The following is a 17,924-nucleotide window of genomic DNA, read 5'->3' as shown; positions in this document are numbered from 1 at the left end:
GAAGGTTAAGTAACAACTAGTTAATCACCTAATTTCACAGCTATCTGAAGTGGCAATCATTATATAGCAGCTTATCTATGATACATTCAAGATAAATGATACAATATATTACTTGTTCATAGGCTACAACACAGCCTGCTTAATACCTTTCCTTAAATTCCACCTCTATACTACAATATGCTTGAGGTCCATGCAAAAATATATTCTACATACAAATCCCTTAAAGGATATATACTTTGTAAATGTTTTCTCTTAGTCTGTGGCTTAATTTTTCAATCTCATAACATTATCTTGTGAAGAACAGAAATTTTTATTTTTGAAGAAATCCTATAGTCACATGTTCTAATGTGAAGCATGTTATTTGTATGTTATTTAGAAAACTTTTGCCTAACCCACTATCATGAAAATCTCCTCTTTTCCTAGATTTATAATTTTAGGTTTTATATTAAGGTTAATTATTTACAAATTAATTTTTTAAAAATTTGTCACAATGTATGGATCAAAGTTAATTTTTTTACACAAGGATATTCAATTTAATAGGATTTAATATTCAGTTTGTAGGCAAAACAATCCTTTTTCTACTTAATTGCCTTTGCACCTTTGTCAAAAATTAGTTTTCCAAATATATTTGTGTGTATATTTCTGAAATATGTTAAGTTCCATTGATCTACTTGTGTTTGGACCAACATTAAACTATTCAATAATACTAATTTTTTAAAAAAGTCTCAATCAGGTAGTGTTGGTTTTCCAACATTTTTCTTTTGTGAAAAGCTTTTTTGGGCCTAAATCTTTTGCTTATCTGTAGGGATTCTAGAATCAGTTTGTCAATTTCTATTAAAAGTCTGCTAGATTTTTATTGGAATTGTATCAAATTACAAATCAATTTGGGGAGAAATGAGATCTTAATACTCAGTCTTGTGAAATGTGAACATAGTGTAATTCTTCATTTTGGAAGAGTATTCTTTAACTTCTCTCAGCAATGTTTTCAGGTTTTCAATCTGTGGGTCTTTCACCTCTGTTGTCTTACTTATGGCTGTTTCATATTTTTGATGCCATTATAAATGGTATCTTCAAATTTCAATTTCAGATTGTTGTGGGTAGATAGAAATAAAATTGATTTCATGTTTTTTTAATTTTATTTACTTTTGAGAGACAGAGAGAGACAGCGCGAGCAGGAGAGGGTCAGAGAGAGGGAGACACAGAATCCGAAGCAGGCTCCAGGCTCTGAGCTAGCTGTCACACAGAGCTCGATGCGGGGCTCAAACCCATGATCCGTGAGATCATGACCTGAGCCGAAGCCGGATGCTCAACCAACGAAGCCACCCAGGTGCCCTTAAAATTGATTTCATACATTGACCTTATGGCCTGTACTTCATTAAACTCACTTATTATTTCTAGTAGCTCTCTGTAGACTTTAGATTTTTTTAATGAATAATAATGTTATCTATGAAAAGATGACTTTTCCAATTTAGAAAACTTTATTTCCTGCCTGACTACACTCACTAGAATCTCTATTACATTGTTAACTAACTAGAAGTAGATGTAAATTCAAAGTTTATTCCAGTCTGGCTGCTGGGAATAGGCACTGTTTCCTTTAATCCCTTCAGATGGCCCTTTATGTATTCCTGGTTAGTTTCATCATAGTATGTGTTGATCAGTACTTTGGTGAGGAGGAAACTATAGATATCTGGGATCCTCTTTGTAAACTGTAGTCGTTCCGGTTTTCCTGGTTTCTTATCCCCATCTCATCAACTTAGGGAGTCAACTGATTTCCCCTCCATTTTTGCTGCTATAAAGAGTCTATAAACTCTCAGGTCAGGAAACGTATGTGGTGAAGGGGTTCACTTCTTTTGTTTCCCATTTTCAGAAATTACTGTATTTCTTTGCCTGATTCCCTGCATCTTAAAAAAAGCCATGGTTTCATTTATTATATCTATTTTGTTTGTTTGTTTATTTTAGGCAAGAGATTAATTTGGTTTATTTCTCTATTTTGGTCTGAAGTGTAAGTCCAAGGCATTGTCTGCTTTCTTCTTATCTCACACAATTTCACTTAAGTATTTCCTCCTCAGATAGGCCCTTCTCTCATAATATTCTCAAAAATAGGTCTTTTTCCCCCTTATCTCACTTTTCTCATTAATGGCTTTGCTTTTTTTCAATTATAACAGTATATCTATGGATTCCTTACATGTTTTCTATTTTAAACAGGAAAGAGACCATAATTATTTCACTCATCATTGTATATCTAGTGCCTAGAAAAATGTTTGACACAGAAGATGCTTATTATTTTTTTGAATAAATGAACTCTTCCCATTTATTATTTACGATAATTTTTGCTCATTTTTGTTCCTTGAGGCATTTTTCCTTTCTTATTGTTTTATTCTTCCATTTTTTAATGTTCTCAAGTTCATTTTTGTTTTACATTTATGTGCCTCTCTTTGCTAGTTCTCTTTTATTCTTATCTTCTTTCCATTTTTCTTTATGTTTCTATTTGTGGTCACAGGATCTGTTACAATTCCCCACAATCTGAAAAAAATGTGCAGTGAGAGTAGGAAAATGTTTATAGATAGATTTGAGACTTTTTAAAAGATCTTCCATTGCATAACTAAAAGTTGATGCACAAGCAAATTTGTCTGACAGTGTTCTACATTAAGCCTATTTCTCAACTTCTTGGTTCAAACAGCACACTGTTATTTCCTTACTAGCAAAACTTCTGTCTTTTCACAAGTAAAAAGAGCACTAGATGATGAGGCAGCTGACTGGATGTAAGTCATTCCATAGGCCAACTATTATTATGGAAACGATATTTAACCTCTCTGTGGCTTGGTTTCATCTTTTATTTAAATAATAATGTCTACTATTTAACCAAGAAAAGTTCCATGAATCTTTGAGGGAGTTAAGGGATTATAATTTTTACTTTATATATGAGAAAAAAGAAACTCCGAGAACTTAAATGACTAGCCACAGATAATGGATGTAAGAGTATTTCTTAAGTAGAAAAAGTAGAACTTGATATAAACCTCTGACCCCTATGCCTGCTGCTCTTTGCAAATCATTTCACTGGTTTCATGAATCATAATCTGTCAAATACAAAGGTTTCCTTTGAACCATAGTAATAAAGATTTAGGGTAGGCAGTTCCTTGGAACCTGAATTATTTTACAAAATGATCAGTGAAATAGCCTAGGGAAAGATTGGAATCAAAGTGTTTCTCTAGAAATGGAAAGTATAAAATTCAAAATAGAATGTTGATCACTTTGAGATGTAATAAAATATAACATATAATAATAAAATATAAAAGATAAAAACTGACTTCAGAAAGTACTTTGTCCAATCTCCTCAATTGTGAAAAATGATTTTAAATTATTTTGTTTTTGAATATATTCATTGATTGTGGGTAAAAACGGGGGGGGAGGGGAATGGTTTCTGAATATCGTATAATGGAACTGATTTCCAGTGACCCTGAAACTTTGAGACACTTAGAGACACTGAATAATATAATGGAAAGCATAGGATGTCTGTTTTTGCATCAGATAGGCCTAATTCCCACTCATTGTAACTTTGAGAAACTATTTTAATATCTTTTGTCTTCATTTTATACAGATGAATACCTATCTGGCATAAAGGGTTGCAATGACCATTAAATATAATATAACTATGAGTCAAATTGCTGAGCACAATCCCAGAATAGAATAGACACTCAATGGAAGTTAAGTATTCCCAAATAGGGACAATGCAGATATGCTTTCCTGAAAGCTAGGACATAATTCATAAAAAGGCCAAATAGTCTCTATTTTAATAAAATGGAACCATAGAATTATAACCAAGTTATATGATCCAATAAATTAAAAGCAAATTTTCATAAAATTTATTTTTAAAAGTATTTTCCAAGATATACCTTCAAGTCATTGATCAGCCTCATATCAAAATATATGATGTTGATTATCAAGAGAAGACGTTAAAGAAATTTGATTTCAACTTCCATGACTTGTCTGAATTCTTAGGGAGCTCACTGGTGGAGACATGGAAGATCTCTTAATGGCCTTCTAAGGATTTGATTTTACTTCTGTCTTGACACTTCAGATCTTTGTTCAGAAGAAACTATGATTTGTTTTGCAAAATTCTAGTGAGCCCATAACTACAGAAGCTATTTCTGCTCTCACTTGTCAAATTTGAAAAATCCCTTGGCTGTTCATTTGAGCAAAAAGAGCCTGATATCATGCTCTATCTTACTACCATCATCATTTAATTACTGAGCACATATTTGTGCTAGGTATAGAGAGCAGGAAGAATTTTAGATACACTCTTCACGTTCTTCCCATGCATTTGGAAAGGTAGAGCATATGCATAAAAATAAATAAAATACAAATGAATCTACACTAAGTACCACCTGGTTCACATACTACCATGTCCAAGCTTATACATTATAGGCGCTGTAGGCATTTAAATGAATTGGCACAACAGGAGTCTGACGGCAGCAGGAAAGGTTTACAATAGGAAGTAAAATCTGAGCAGAGCATTTCCAGAGAGGGGACGATATGAACAAATTATAAGGGTAGCAAGATAGATACACTTGGCTTATGGGGAGTGTTTCTATAGAAGAGTAGTAGAAATTTCATTTGAAAATGTGGATAGGAATTCTATTTTAGAGTATCCTGAATGAAGATTTGAAATCTTTGCTCTTTAAATCTGAAGGCTGTATAAGATTACTGAAGGGTCAGAATAAGGGAGCGTGTCTCAGAACATCATTAACCTCTATATTGTGGTTGATACCGTATAGTCATGATTGAGAGCCTGCTCCTGATTCTTATCCTCAGCATACAATTTCTCTTTTTACTATAAAAGTATTGCATTTTTATTATAGACATATCAGAGAATACATTAAAACTAAAAGAAGAGATGTGTAAAAGCCACAATCTCATATTTATAAACCTTTTTTATCTATATAGATGGATGAATTCTCTGTTTTTCTGTCTCTATCTCTCTCTCACATGCACACAGACAATCTTGAGGGAATCCAACTCTGAGAAGGTTAACTGGAATACAGAAGCTCCAGTACATGTGTTAAACCACATGGGGACTTTTTACAGGAAAAGTTTTGGCTGAAACATTTTATGTGGCAGGGAGTGAGTGTGAAAGAATAGTATTAGGGTAAGAGTCAGCTAATTTTTTATATACAGAGCAAGATAGTAGATATTTTGAAAATCATGAGCCATATGGTTTCTGCTGCAACTGCTCAACTCTGCCATTGCAGTGTGGATGCAGCCATAGACAATACGTAAATTGTGATTTTAGTTGCATTCCAATAAAGCTTTATTTATGGGAACTGAAATTTTATATGATTTTCATGTGTCAAGAAATATTAGAATACTTAATTGGCTTTTGTTTTAGGAGCAGCAGAATCCAACAGAGATATCAGTGTTCTATCACAAGTCACCAGGAGTAAAGGCAGTGAAAAACATCTAAAAAGTGGGTGTTCTACTAGAATAGAAAACTGTAGAACTCTTATGATGAAAAGTAAGTCACCCTATGGGCATTTCCCAGAAAAATTTTAAGGATTTCATCGGAATTGAAATCCTTTAGTTAGAGGAAGACAATATTTTAGGTTGTTATTAATGACGTGATCCAATTAATCATCTACAAACTGCTGAGACGAGGTCTGAAGAAATTCAAAATACCAACAATATGTGTGTAATACATGTATATGCATATTTTATACAAACATGAAGCCATCATATATATTATTAAGCAACCTTCTTTTTTAGCATGACATTGATCAAAATATTGTAAACATCCTCTTGTCAATGAAATGTTCACCGCTAATATCACTGGTATTATCTCCACCTCCAATCATACCCTCATTCTCCATTCTTTCTGCACTAGTTTTTAGAACTGTTTACTCCACCTTCTTCAAATTTGTATTTTCTACCATGGTAAATGTTAATATTATTGGCTTTTTAGTTTGTGACTTTAATTTCCCAACTTCACAGTGTGTTTGTGTTTTCTATTTTAATAAAAAGCATCAGAAACTAGGAAAGTTAGCTAACTCTAAGAAATCAAATTACTTAGAAAAAGAAAATATTATAGCCCTTGTTATAATACTTTAAAAAATGACCAAAGGCACAGGGTTTCCAAAACAAGAAAATATTCAATTATTATTGATACTGGCATTGTTAGTTTTACTATTTATTAGGGCACCATGGCTCTTCCTCTTCAAAACAAAGGACAGTGACTCTTGAATTAACAGAATGTGGTCTGCATGGTTTGTAATAAACACTGAAAAAATGGATGTGAATAAATGGATATATGACATTAGGTATTTGAAGTATTTATATAATTATCAAAATTACCAGGTTGCATTTCCATAACAAAACAAAAATTTGCATGCATGCTGAATGTGTTTTAAAAAACACATTACTAAGCACAGATGTATGGGTTTAAATCAAGCATTAAAACTTAGAAAAGCTATTTGCCTAACCTTTATAGAACTTACTCTGATAGGAAGTACGGATCCGTTTCGTTAAATCAGGGTAAAAGTTAGACAGGCCACGCATGCAAAAGTTGTCTTTGGAACATGCCAGAACATCAGCATCAGCAGCAGGCAGAGGAAAGAGAGAAAAATAGTCTAAAGTGAAAGGAAGTGATATCATACCAGAATCTAGAACAGCCAAGATGAAGAAATTGCAGCAATTTTAGGTAATCAAATTAGAAAGGAGATATTAAAAAAAAATAAATCAATTAGAAAGTAAGAGGTGATAGATGAATGATGAGAGTGCTGTAGTAATTTTATTTAATCAAATATAAGAATAGATTTGTCATATGATTTTTATGTAGTAAACTTATTTCACATGTAAATAATATGTTACCTCATAAAAATCAAAATGGTTGTCTTCAATCTTCAATATTAAAATGAGAATTTAGGGATTTTAGTCTTTGGTATTTTATTTTTATAATATAAAGTGAATATTCATTGTAGTCGTTTTACACACCGAACAGGAAAACAAAGTTTATGACTTCATCAGTTTTTCTAGATTTTAAAGTCATCAAAATTCCAAGCTTTAATCATAATTGAGTCTCAATAAGTTTAAAATAAGTAACCATTACATTACATTACATTTGTCACAATATACACCTTCTCATACCACTGTATAAATTGAGTAAGTAACTTGTATACTGTCATAGGATCCACAGTTTTTTTAATTCAATTTGTGATTTCAGTATGCAAATATTGCCTCTTATTCCCTAATATCTTCCTACTCTAGAGTCCATAAACTTTCAATAATCAACCTTCTCTTTCCCAATCATAAAGTAATCTTATGGCACATGCATGCACAATCTCTTATTCTGCCTTCCTTCCAAAAGCCAGAAAAGATAGAGGCAGAACTTATAGGATTTGAAATTTCCAGCATTCCTAAAATATTGCTAAAAGCTGAGATCACTAATAGGAAACAAAGAGACTTCTCTGTTCTGAGGAAGAACTTTTGTGCTCCTGGAAAGGGTCTATATTAGCAATGTGGAAAGGGTAGAGGTTCATTTAAAAAAAATTAATGAAGGGAACAGTTCCAGTATGTCAAGTCGATTTTTCATTAGTCTAAAAGGAAACTTCTTTTTATTATAACATTTGGATGTTAAATTTGACACATTTGCTATTTAGTAAATAACACCTATCATAATGTTCTCCTTTAATTTTAAAATATTCTTTACATGAGTATATTTAATAAAATAATAATCAACTGATTTTTAAAAGTCAATTGATTATTTAAAAAAACCCAAATCTAAAAGAACTAAACATGTAATACTTTAAATGTATTTCCATCTGCAAATCTTTGAGCTCACTGATTTTTTTTATCAACTATGTCAGTGGACAGAAAATATGCAAAATTTTGTCAGTGTTTATAAAACCGAATATTTGAATAAGTACTGAAGTTTTAATAAACTTTGGATATTTTGGCATACCAAAACTGGCATTATATAGGAAGTATTTCTGTTTATATATTAATTAACCTTATATATCTTTCTTTTATAGTTATACAAATTTATTGGTCCAGTCAAGCAAAATGTTTCTTTCAATAGCACTTTAAAATGCTAATTAGTAATGTTTATTGCATTTGTGAAAACACCTCCAAAAAAAATCACCATCCAATAAAGAAAGGTGACAGCTAGAATATGGAATTTAAACACTTAATAGTGAAATACTTAAAATTATATTTTTAAATATTAGAAAATATGAAAAGAAAATTATCCTGTTAAAACACAAGTATTGCAATAATTTTTTCAACTACAGAGCCTGATTTTCATAGCACTTATGTAATAAGTTATTTTCTGTTATTTCTTAGGAATTCAACCTAAGAAACTTGAGATGTTTCCTAACTTTGGCATCATACTGAAGTTTAAACACTTCCTTTATCCTTTCAAAGATTATCACTATGTTTCTGCCCAACTTTATTTACATAGTATTATAAGTTATGTTGACTTCATATTACCATGCATTTGAATAGCATCACAGAAGAAAGATAAGAAATCTAAGGTAAGAAAATAGATGAGCTAATCAAGTTCATAACCATTTTGTTTTATCTCCTACCTGCAATGAACTGCTTGTTTTTTCGAGGAGACCGTGGTTGACGTTGGTATAGGTCACTTGATCTATATAGGTCAATGGTCCCCATGCTTAACAGTACTGTCTTCTGTATAAAATCCACCACAGCCAACCCATTGCAGTTCCCAAATGCAACTCTGAGAGAAAAAAAATATGCAGCTAGAATGTATCACAGTAATCATTATTATTATCTCTGAATTAAACATAATTGGAAAGTAATGCCTAAGGGCTAAGGAGGTAAGGTTGCGATTAGTGTAATGTCAGGAAGGACACCATGCCTTTACACAGGATGGAGTGATCTTGTATAAAAGCCATATGATACAGTCATATTTTATCATCAATTTTATTATTTAAGTAGTGATTGCCCAATCTGCTCTTTAACTTGGTTTTATGTTTTTATAGTAGAATCACATAAAATATTTTTGCTATGTAATGGGGAAATAGATCAAGAAAGGGCATACTTTAATAGCTATAGATACTTAGGTATGTAATTAGATGCCTTTTAAAAATAAAATTATAATTATTAAGCTCCAAATTATTTCTCTTCTTTCTAAAAATTTTTTTAAATATTTATTTTTGAGAGAGAGAAAGAGCACGAGCAGGGGCCGGGCACAGCCAAAAGGGGAGAAACAGAAGCAGCCTCCAGGCTCTGAGCTGTCAGCCAGAGACTGATGCGGGCTCAAACTCAGGGACCACGAGATCATGACCTGAGCCAAAGTTGGATGCTTAGCAGACTGATCCATCCATGTTCCCCTAAATTATTTCTCTTCTTAAATGGTAAATATTTAACACAAAATTTTACATAAAAATTAACTATCTATATTTAATGTTTTGACACCATAGTAGATATAAAGATAATTTTCGTTCACAAAAATTTAAAAATTTATGTTTTTTATTTTGTCTTACTTACTATTTTTTGTCCTATTTATTAAAAGACAAACACCACTTGAATAGTTTTTTATTTCTCCTGAGAAATTAAAACAGCTCTTAATACTAAGCAAGCATTTTGGTCAGCCTTACTATTAGGCTTACACAAATTCTCTTTTTCTCAACTTACAACATACCTTATAGCTAAACAATTGTAATGTTATGTTAATGTTATGACATATTTTTGGAAACTAAAAAAAATATATTGTTATAAAAGTCAACAGAGGGGTGCCTGAGTACCTCAGTTGGCTAAGCGTCGACATGATCTCATGGTTCTTGAGTTTGAGCCTTGTGTTAGGCTCTGTGCTGACATCTCAACGCCTGGAGCCTACTTCAGATTCTGTGTCTCCCTCTCTCACAGCTCCCCCCTCCCACTCACCTCTGTCTCTCTCTCAAAAATAAACATAAAAAAAATTATTTTTAAGTCAGCAGATTCCATCTCTATCATTTACAAGGTATGTGACCTTGAAAAAATTAATGAATTTTGTCAGGCTTTAGTTTCTTTACTTTATAATGAGAAACATAATACTAGATTTATCGACTTCTCAGGGCTTTTATGAGCACCAAAATCAGAAAATTATTATTAAAGTAATTTAAAATTTGTGCATACATATGTAGAATTGATCCTAATATTATAAGTAAATGCAATATTATACATATTAGATACTATATAGCAAGTTAATGCCTCGAAACTTGTACTGGTATAATAGAGTTCTAAATTCAATACTGACAAAAAAAATAGGAAAGTAGAATGTATTACATCAACCAGAATGATTATTTTTCTCTTTAAATTAAAAATAAGAATACTAGAAAGTTATACTTTTGGGTTGGGGAGGTCAGGCAAGGTTGTCGAAAAGTCAGTAAGAATACTGGATTTAATCTCACTTATAGAAAAAACTGTACAAAATATATTAAGAGACAGTTTGCATATAATGTCCAACCAGGCAACATAGGATGAGAAGGATAACAATCAAAGTAAACTTTGCCTAGGTATTCCTTTTCTGTTTTGTTTTATGTTTACAGTTTTATGGAGATAGATTTCATATACTTATAAAATTCACTAATTTAAATAAGGTGTACAGTTACGTGGTTTTTAATATATTTGTTCTTATTAGTTAAATATATTTAGAATTGTGTAATCATCACCACATTTTAGAATATTTCAATACAGGCACTGGGTACTCTAATTTAAACTAAGTGTTCTAACTTAGTGAATGGAGGAGAGACTTCCCAGGCTAGACTAGCACAGGAAACTAACACACCCAGAGACATCAGTGGTCACAGTGAATTGAGGAGGAATAGATCAGAGTCAGATGTTATAAGAGCAGCTGGAATTTATGGGGTTAAATACTAGAGGAAAGAGAACTGCACAGGGAGAGTACATCACAGATCTATAGAATGGTTCTCTAGAGCATCCATGTGAAGAAACATCCCCACGCTTGGGAAGAACCACTAAAAAGATAAAGCTGATCAATTCCCAAAGTTCTAAAAAGGCTGAGAATATTTCATGTTACTATCAGCCAAACTGCTGAGTTCTCCTAACAGACAAAAAAAGAAGCAGATATAGTAGTATCACTTTAGCAGTGGGGACACATTTAGCCATAAAGTAATAGCTCTTCCGAATTCCACCTTTAAAAAATCTTAGAAATATTATTCTAAGTAACATAATTGCCTTCCAGAAAAATAACCAACACTATTAAAGAGAATCCAACAAAATAATATATAAAAAAAAATAGCAGGCATTTCAGGAATTCAAAAACCATGACTGATAAACTGAGGGGAAAAATAAATCAACAGAAACATACCTAGAAATGAAATAAGTGATAAAAGTAGCAAACATATTAAAAATGCTTAAAAATATATACTCCAGATATTTAAGAAGGTGGAGAAAAACATACTCTAGAGTTACAGGAACCAAGGCAGGCTGGTATTAAAGTAAAATATAAAATTAAATTTTAATGAAACAAGAGTGGCCATAAACAACCTCACACATAAATGGTCAACTGATATGTGACAAAAGTGCTATAAGGAATTCAGAGGAAAGATACCCTTCAATAACTGATGTGAAATAATTAGATATTTTTAAGTAAAAAATTGAGTCTTAAAGTTTTACCATCCATAGTATAGAAAGATTAACTAAATAAGACAAATTTGATTTCCAAAAATAGGCAAAAGATTTGAAGAAATAGTTCACCAAACAAAATGTAGAAATGTGAAATAGGCACTTAAGGATGCCAAGCATCATTTGTCACCAGGAATATGTAAATTAAAATCACTTATTCTACCAGAGTAGATAGAATTAAAACGATTGGTAATGTCAAGCATTGACAACCATGTGGAAAAACTGAAAATCTAATACATTGTTTTTGGAAATACAAATAATACAACTTCTTTAAAAAATAGTTTATCTTATAAACATATAATTAACTCTTCCACAGCACAGGATTTAAAGGCACCTACCCTCACACAGTCAAAAATCCATGTATAACTTTTAACTCCAACCAAACTTAACTATTAATAGCCTACAGTTGACTGGTAACCTTACTGGTAACACAGTCGATGAACACATATATTGTGTAATATATATTTTATTTTTACAATAAAGTAAAGAAAAAATGTTACTAAGAAAATGATAAGGAAGGGAAAATATATTTAAATTATTGTATTGAAAAAAATCCATGTATGAGTGGACCCATGCAATTCAAACTTGTGCTATTCAAGGGTCAACTAAACTCACCATATGACCCAGTAATTCTATTCTTTCTTAACGAAGAAAATGTAAACAAATATTACACAAAGACTTGTACTTGAACATTAATAGCAAATTTATTCATGAAAGCCCCAAAATGGAGACAACTGAAATTTCCATCAAATGGTGGATGTATAAACACATTTTTGTATATCCCCATAACGGATAATGCAGCAATGAAAAGGAACAAGCCACAGACACATAGACAATATGGATGAAACACAAAGCATTATGCTAACTGAACAAAAACACAAAACTATTTATGATTTATGACTCTACATAAAATTATAGTAAATGCAGTTAATTTGAGGGGCTGGAGGAAGAGGTAAAAACTGAATGAAGGGAGCATGAAGGAACCTTTTGAAGTGACTGATACTTTTTTATATAATTAGTTTGTTGGTGGTTACACAACTCAAATTGTCTTGCATGTTTATCAAAACTCATTTTTCATGCTTAAAATTGGTAATTTTATTTTATATACATACCTCAATAAAGTATTTGTAATACTAATAAATATTTAGTTAAATTACTACCAAAAAGAAAGTCTGAGAGAATTACACAGAGTTAAAGACTCTGGTCCCTAAGAATGTTCTGGAGAGAAAGAGAACAATAGAGAAAAGATTTTTAAATCCTGGATATTTTAGTTAACCTACCTGAAATATAAAAGATTTCATTGCAGGAAGAAAAGGTGAAAAATTTTTTTTCCAATATCTTGTTGGTAAGGAAATTCAAAATATCAATCAACAAGAACATATTTTCAAGATTTAGAATGTATAATAAAAATATTTATTAAACTCATCTTTGTTTCTTTAATTATTCAACATCTACCTTAAATGTGATTTATATCAAAATTAGCCTCACAAAACAAAGTCCCTAAAAATCCTACTGGCACCCTCTTTTATAAATTTAGCATTTATAAACAATGTTAATGTATGGACACATAGAAATATAAAAAAAGTAAAAGTCAAATATTTAAAAAATATATTTCTATTTCATATCTTTGAATATGGTGATGCCTTAATAAATTGCTCTTTGTAAAAGCAGCAACTCAGAAAAAGAGGTTTAAATAGGAGTTTTTTCAATGGCTTTGGGAAAAAGCAAAGTTTGTTACTGGTATAAGCTTAGGAAAAAAGCTCATATAACATTTGTATTCAAGTACAAATACATTTTGGAAAATTACTGATTTAATAATTTTGTCTTAAAAATAGCTTTGTTTTTTTCCCCCTGATATACCACCATGTAAAAATGATAAAACTATCTGTGTTTAAATTTAAATTTTTTAAATTTTAAAAGGAAATTTAACTTAATTATACCTACATAGAGTTAAAAGTTCAGTTCCTAGTTGTGATAGCTTCATTTTAGGTACTCATTGTGGTCAGCAGTAATATATTGGACTGCTAAGATTATAATACATTTCCATCACTGCAGGAAGACCTACTGCACAGTTCTGTTGTAGGTTATGCATATCTTAAAATTTAATTTAATTTTAATTAATTTAATAAATTTAATCTGATTTAATTTCCTAACTGTCCCATATTAATTTTCTTGTGCAAACAAATTAATATTACTTTAATATTAAATAATTCTGTTTAAACTATTATAGATAAAAATGGACTGAATAAAATGGACTATTTAATTGAAGTATAGTTGACATAGAATATCATATTAGTTCAAGTGTACAACAGAGTGATTTGACTATACATTACACAATGCATACCATGATAAGCGTAGTTACCATCTGTCAATATATAAAATCATTACAATATTATTGACTGGATTCCCTATGCTGTACATTTCCTCCCTGTGATTTACTTATTTTATAACTGCAAGTTTGCACCTATTAATCTTATTCACCTATTTTGCTCCACCTATCAACATCTTTTCCTGTGGCAACTACCAGTTTTTTTCTTTGTATTTATAATTCTGTTTTCTTGTTCATTCAATTTGTTTTGTAGATTCCACATATAAGTGAAATCATATGGTAATATTTGTCTTTCTCAAACTTATTTCACCCTCTAATTCGACATTGGCCTAAATAGCAAGACCTCAACTTTTTATGGTTGAGCAACATTCCGTTGTGTATGTGTGTATGATGTGGTTCGTATCTTCTTTATCCATTCATCTATTGATGGATACTTAGAGTGCTTCCATATCTTGGCTATTTTAAATAGTGCTGCAATAACCTTAGGGGTGCATATATCTTTTTGAAGTAGTTTTTTATTTTCATTACATTTAGATAAATATCTAGCAGTGGAATTGATCATATCATGTTTATATTTTTAATTCTTGAGGAACCTCCCAGCTGTTTTCCATAGTGGCTATACACAATGCACAAGGGCTCCCTTTTCTGCACATCCTCACCAACACTTGTTATTTCTTGGCTTTTTGGTACTAGAAATTCTGACAGGAGTGAAGTAATATCTCATTGTGGTTTTCATTTGCATTTCACTGATGATTAGTGCTGTTGAGCATCTAATTATGTGTTGGTCATCTCTATGTCTTTGGAAAAACGTCATTTCAGGTCCTCTGCCCATTTTAAAATTAGATTTGATCCTATTGAGTTATGTAATTTCTTTATATATTTTGGAAATTAACCCCTTGTCTTTCAGTGTTGTTGATGGTTTCCTTTCATTTTAAAAGCTTTTTACTTTGTGTAGTCCCAATAGTTTATTTTTGCTTTTTCTTCCCTTTCATGAGAAGACTTATCCAGAAAAATGTTGCTAAGGTTGATACCAAAGAAATTACTGCCTTTCTTTTCATCTAGGAATTTTATAGTTTCAGGTCTCACATTGAGGTCTTTGATCGATTTAAGTTTATTTTTCTGTATGGTGTAGGAAAGTGATACAGTTTTATTCTTTTTCATTTAGCCATCCGGTTTTCCTAATATTTTTTGAAGAGATTTTCTTTCCCTCGTTGTGTATTCTTGCCTCCTTTATTATAGATTAGTTGACCATATAAGCATGGGTTTATTTGTGGGCTCTCTATCCTGCCCTGTTGGTCAATGCATCTATTTTTATGCCAGTACCATATTGTTTTGGTTATTATTGCTCTTGGGGATCTTTTGTGCTTACATACAAATTTTACGAGTACATGTTCTAGTTCTGTGAAAAACCATACTGGTATTTTGATATGAATTACATTGAATATGTAGATTACTTTGGGTAGTATGGCATATTATGATATTAAGTCTGCCAATCCATGAGTGTGGTATATCTTTACATTTGCTTGTGCTGTCTTTAATTTCTTTTATCAGTGTCTTATTGTTCTCAGAATACACATGTTTTACCTACCTGGTTAAATTATTCTTTGTATTATCTGGTATTTTATTCTTTTTGGTGCAATTGCAAAGGGGATGGTTTTTTTAATTTCTCTTTCTGCTATTTTGTTACTAGTATACAGAAATGCAACAAATTTCTGTATATTTAGTTTTCTACAACTCTACTTAATTCATTTATCAACTCTAGTAGATTTTAATGAGTTTTTAGGGTTTTTGTTTTCTGAGAATGAGAGAGCATGAGTGGAGGAGGGGCAACAGGAGAGGGAAAAGCGAGACTTTCAAGCAGGATCCATGCCCAGCACAGAGCCCCAAGTAAGGCTTGATCTCCTGACCATAAGATCATGACCTGAACCAAAATAAGGAGTTACATGCTTAACCAACTGAGTCACCCAGGCATCCCTTGAGTTTTCTATATAAAGTAGCATGTCACCTGTAATTAGTAAAAATTGTACTTCTTCCCAATTTGGATGTCTTTTTTTCTTTTTCTTGTCTCATTGCTGCAGCTAGGACTTCTAGTACTATGTTGGATAAAAGTCATGAGTGGACATCCTTGTCTTGTTCCAAATCTTAGAGGAAAAGCTCTCATTGTTTGACTGTTAATATGATGTTGGCTGTGGGTTTTCATATATGGCTTTTATTATGTTGAGGTATATTCTCTCTAAACTCACTTTGTTGAGAGTTTTTATCATAAATGCATGTCATATTTTGTCAAAAGTTTTTCTGCATCTATTGAGATAGTAATATGGTTTTTATTCTTCATTTTGTTGATGTGGTATATCAAGTTGATTGATTTGCAAATACGAACCATCTTTGCCCCATAGGAATAAATCTCACTTGATTGTAGTGCATGATCCTTTTAATGTTTTGTTGAATTTTGTTTGCTATTATTTTGTTGAGTAGTTTTGCATCTATGTTTAGCAGTGTATTGACTTGTAGATTTCTTTTTGGGTAGTGTTTTTTTTCTGGTTTTGGTATCAGGAAAATGTTTCCCTCATAGAATGAGTTTGGAAATTTTCTATATTTTGTAATAGTTTGAAAAAAAATCGGTATTAACTCTTCTTTAAATGTTTGGTAGAATTTGCCTGTGAAGCCAACTGGTCTAGACTTATGTTGGCTACTGGTTTAATTGCATTACTAGTATCTGGTTCATTCGTATTTTCTATTTCTTTCAGGTTTACTCTTCAAATTATATATTTCTAGGAATTTATCCATTTCTTCTATGTTGTTCATTTACTGGCATACTTGTTTTTTACAGTAGTGTCTTAAAATGCTTGTACTTCTATAGTGTGAATTATTACTTCTTTTTTATTTCTGACTCCTTTTTTTTACTGAGAAGTTTTTCTAAGGGTTTATTAATTTTGTTTATCTTTTCAAAGAACCCACTCCTGGTTCATTTGTTCATTCGTTTGTCCTTCCTTCCTTCCTTCCTTCCTTCCTTCCTTCCTTCCTTCCTTCCTTCCTTCCTTTTTTCTTTCCTTCCTTCCTTCCTTCCTTCTGTAGTGTGAATTATTACTTCTTTTTCATTTATGATTTTGAGTTCTCTCTTTTTTTACTGAAGAGTTTTTCTAAGGGTTTATTGATTTTGCTTATCTTTTCAAAGAATCAGCTCCTGGTTCTTTCCTTCCTTCCTCATTTATTTCTGCGGTGATCTTTATTATTTCCTTCCTTCTACCAACTTTGGGTTTTGTTTATTCTTCTTTTCCTAGTTCTCTTAGGTGAGGAGTTACATTGTATTTTGAGATTTTTGTTTCTTGTATTGCTATAAACTTTCCTTTTAAAGCTGCTTTTGCTGCATTCCAAAGATATTGAACCATTGTGTCTCCATTTTCATTTGTCTCCGTTTTTTTAAATTTCTGCTTTGATTTCTTTCTTGTCCCAGTTCTATAGTAGCAGGTTTTTTAGCCTCTACTTTTTTGTTGTTTCCACTTTTTTCTTGTAATTGATTTTGGTTTCGTGCCACTGTGGTCAGAAAAGAAGCTCAGTATGATTTCAATATTCTTAAGTTTAGTGAGACTAAACTAACATGATTTAACATGTGATCTATGTTGGACATGTATTCTGCTGTATTCTGTGTGTATTCTGCTGGTTTTAGATGGTATGTTCTGTACAGTATGTTAGGTCCATCTGGTCTAATGTGTCATTCAAAGCCACTGTTTACTTTTGATTTTCTGTTGGAATGATTTATCTATGGATATAAATGGGTAGTAAAGCTCCCTATTATATTTATTACTGTCAATTTCTCCCTTTAGTTTTATATATTTAGGTGCTCTTATGTTTGGTGCATAAATATTTATAATTATTATGTCCTCTTGTTGGGTTTAAAATTATGTAATGCCTTTCTCTTTTATTACAATCTTTGTTTTAAAGTCCATTTCTTTTT

General features: G+C 31.5%; 1 protein-coding gene and 1 long non-coding RNA gene across 2 annotated transcripts in view; one reads left to right on the top strand and one right to left on the bottom strand.

The window, feature by feature from the left end:
- STXBP5L (syntaxin binding protein 5 like) overlaps positions 1-17,924 on the bottom strand; it is a 361,836-nt gene that overhangs the window by 83,631 nt on the left and 260,281 nt on the right. Inside the window, exons 20-21 of the mRNA XM_029939407.1 lie at positions 8,577-8,728; positions 6,489-6,560 (exon numbers count right to left, since the gene is read on the bottom strand). Coding sequence (XP_029795267.1) covers positions 6,489-6,560; positions 8,577-8,728 — 224 coding nt within the window. The remainder of the gene's footprint in view (positions 1-6,488; positions 6,561-8,576; positions 8,729-17,924) is intronic.
- The window catches only part of LOC115291790, a 91,357-nt gene that overhangs the window by 69,363 nt on the left and 4,070 nt on the right, over positions 1-17,924 (top strand). The window lies entirely within an intron of this gene.

This window comes from Suricata suricatta, chromosome 5 (genome assembly GCF_006229205.1).
Source record: "Suricata suricatta isolate VVHF042 chromosome 5, meerkat_22Aug2017_6uvM2_HiC, whole genome shotgun sequence".
Classification (NCBI taxonomy): domain Eukaryota; kingdom Metazoa; phylum Chordata; class Mammalia; order Carnivora; family Herpestidae; genus Suricata; species Suricata suricatta.
The sequence above is the reverse complement of the archived record's forward strand: the minus strand, read 5'-3'. Positions and strand labels throughout refer to the sequence as shown.